The sequence below is a fragment of the Protobothrops mucrosquamatus genome, unplaced genomic scaffold, assembly GCF_001527695.2.
Source record: "Protobothrops mucrosquamatus isolate PMUCROS unplaced genomic scaffold, P.Mucros_1.0 scaffold1946, whole genome shotgun sequence".
NCBI lineage: Eukaryota > Metazoa > Chordata > Lepidosauria > Squamata > Viperidae > Protobothrops > Protobothrops mucrosquamatus.
Genome location: NW_015388067.1, coordinates 321246 through 322462, shown reverse-complemented (window position 1 = coordinate 322462; position 1217 = coordinate 321246). Strand labels below are relative to the sequence as shown.

Genomic DNA, 1217 nt, shown 5'->3' with positions numbered 1-1217 from the left:
TGGCGTACAATAACGCCGTGCATAGCAGCACTGGATTCACCCCCTTTCAGGTGGTGTATGGTTGAGATTTTGTTCCGATACCAGAGTGTGGAACCCAAGGGTCCCACTCCTGTCGGGCCGACGAATGGTTCACCCATGTGGGAGGGGTATGGGGTGTGGTAAAGAAGGCTTTGACAAAAGCAGGGGAAACTGCCAAAAAACAGGCAGACAAAAAACGTAGGACACAGAAACCATTCCAAGTGGGTGACTTAGTTTATTTATCCACGAAATACATAAGATTCCAGGTCCCATGTAAGAAACTAGCTCCGAAGTATATCGGCCCTTTCCGGGTGGCCCAAGTCATCAACCCGGTAGCGGTACGGTTACAACTACCAAGGTTCCTTGGTAAGGTGCACCCGGTATTCCACGTCAGCCTATTAAAGCCAGTGGAGAAAGTGTCCAATGAGCGCGCACCAGGGGCCCCAGGCCCCGTTGCCCCAGGCCAATATGAGGTCCAGGGGATCCTGGATTCATGGGTGAGGAGGGGTGAACTGTATTACCTTGTTCTCTGGAAGGGGTACCCCCTATCCAAGGCATCCTGGGTAAGGGACGGAGCCATGTTTGCGCCCTGACTGGTCAATAGGTACCATCAAAATTTCCCCCATAAACCGGGTAGGCAGCCAGCCGATCCAACCACAAAGAAATGTGACCACTAACCCCATTATGCTTCTTTCCAGGGGGACCCTTGGTAAGGGGAGCCAAATGTCGGGCCCTGCGAGGCCTACCCATTCGGACAGTCGGAGCCGTCGTCTGCTTACCGCTCCGCCATCCGGTGAGGGCCTCGTGACCGGTCCACTGTTGCCGCCCTGCTGCCCTGCTGCTCCTGCCGCCATTGTGGCTGCTCACCGTCCTCCTGAGCTGCTGACGTCATCAGGAGGCGCCCTGCTGTTTCTGCTGGTATTGTGGCTGCTTGCCGTCCTTAGCTGCTGACATCATCGTAAAGCGCCTCACTGGGCTGACAGACATCCAGGAGCTCTGCGGAGCTGGACTAGCAACAGGGAAAGGCCGTTCGCTTTGTTGTATCGGTGGGCGAACGGCCCTGCATTGGATGCTGGCCTACCGGCAGCAGGAACTGAGGCATGAAGGTGCTGCTGACTGGTGGGGGTGGTGCTGACTGGTGGGGGAGGGGCTAGGGACTGGATGGCCAGTTCTTTTTCATTCCACCCTAATGATGGCTT

General features: G+C 56.0%; 1 protein-coding gene across 1 annotated transcript in view; it reads right to left on the bottom strand.

Moving 5' to 3' along the window:
* The window catches only part of LOC107294448 (contactin-associated protein-like 2), a gene marked incomplete at its 3' end in the record, with an annotated part of 224190 nt that extends 223592 nt beyond the window's left edge, over positions 1 to 598 (bottom strand). Inside the window, exons 1-2 of the mRNA XM_015823679.1 lie at positions 540 to 598; positions 41 to 189 (exon numbers count right to left, since the gene is read on the bottom strand). Of these exons, the coding sequence (XP_015679165.1) occupies positions 41 to 189; positions 540 to 598 (208 nt within the window). The remainder of the gene's footprint in view (positions 1 to 40; positions 190 to 539) is intronic.
* Between the last annotated feature and the right edge of the window lie 619 nt (positions 599 to 1217).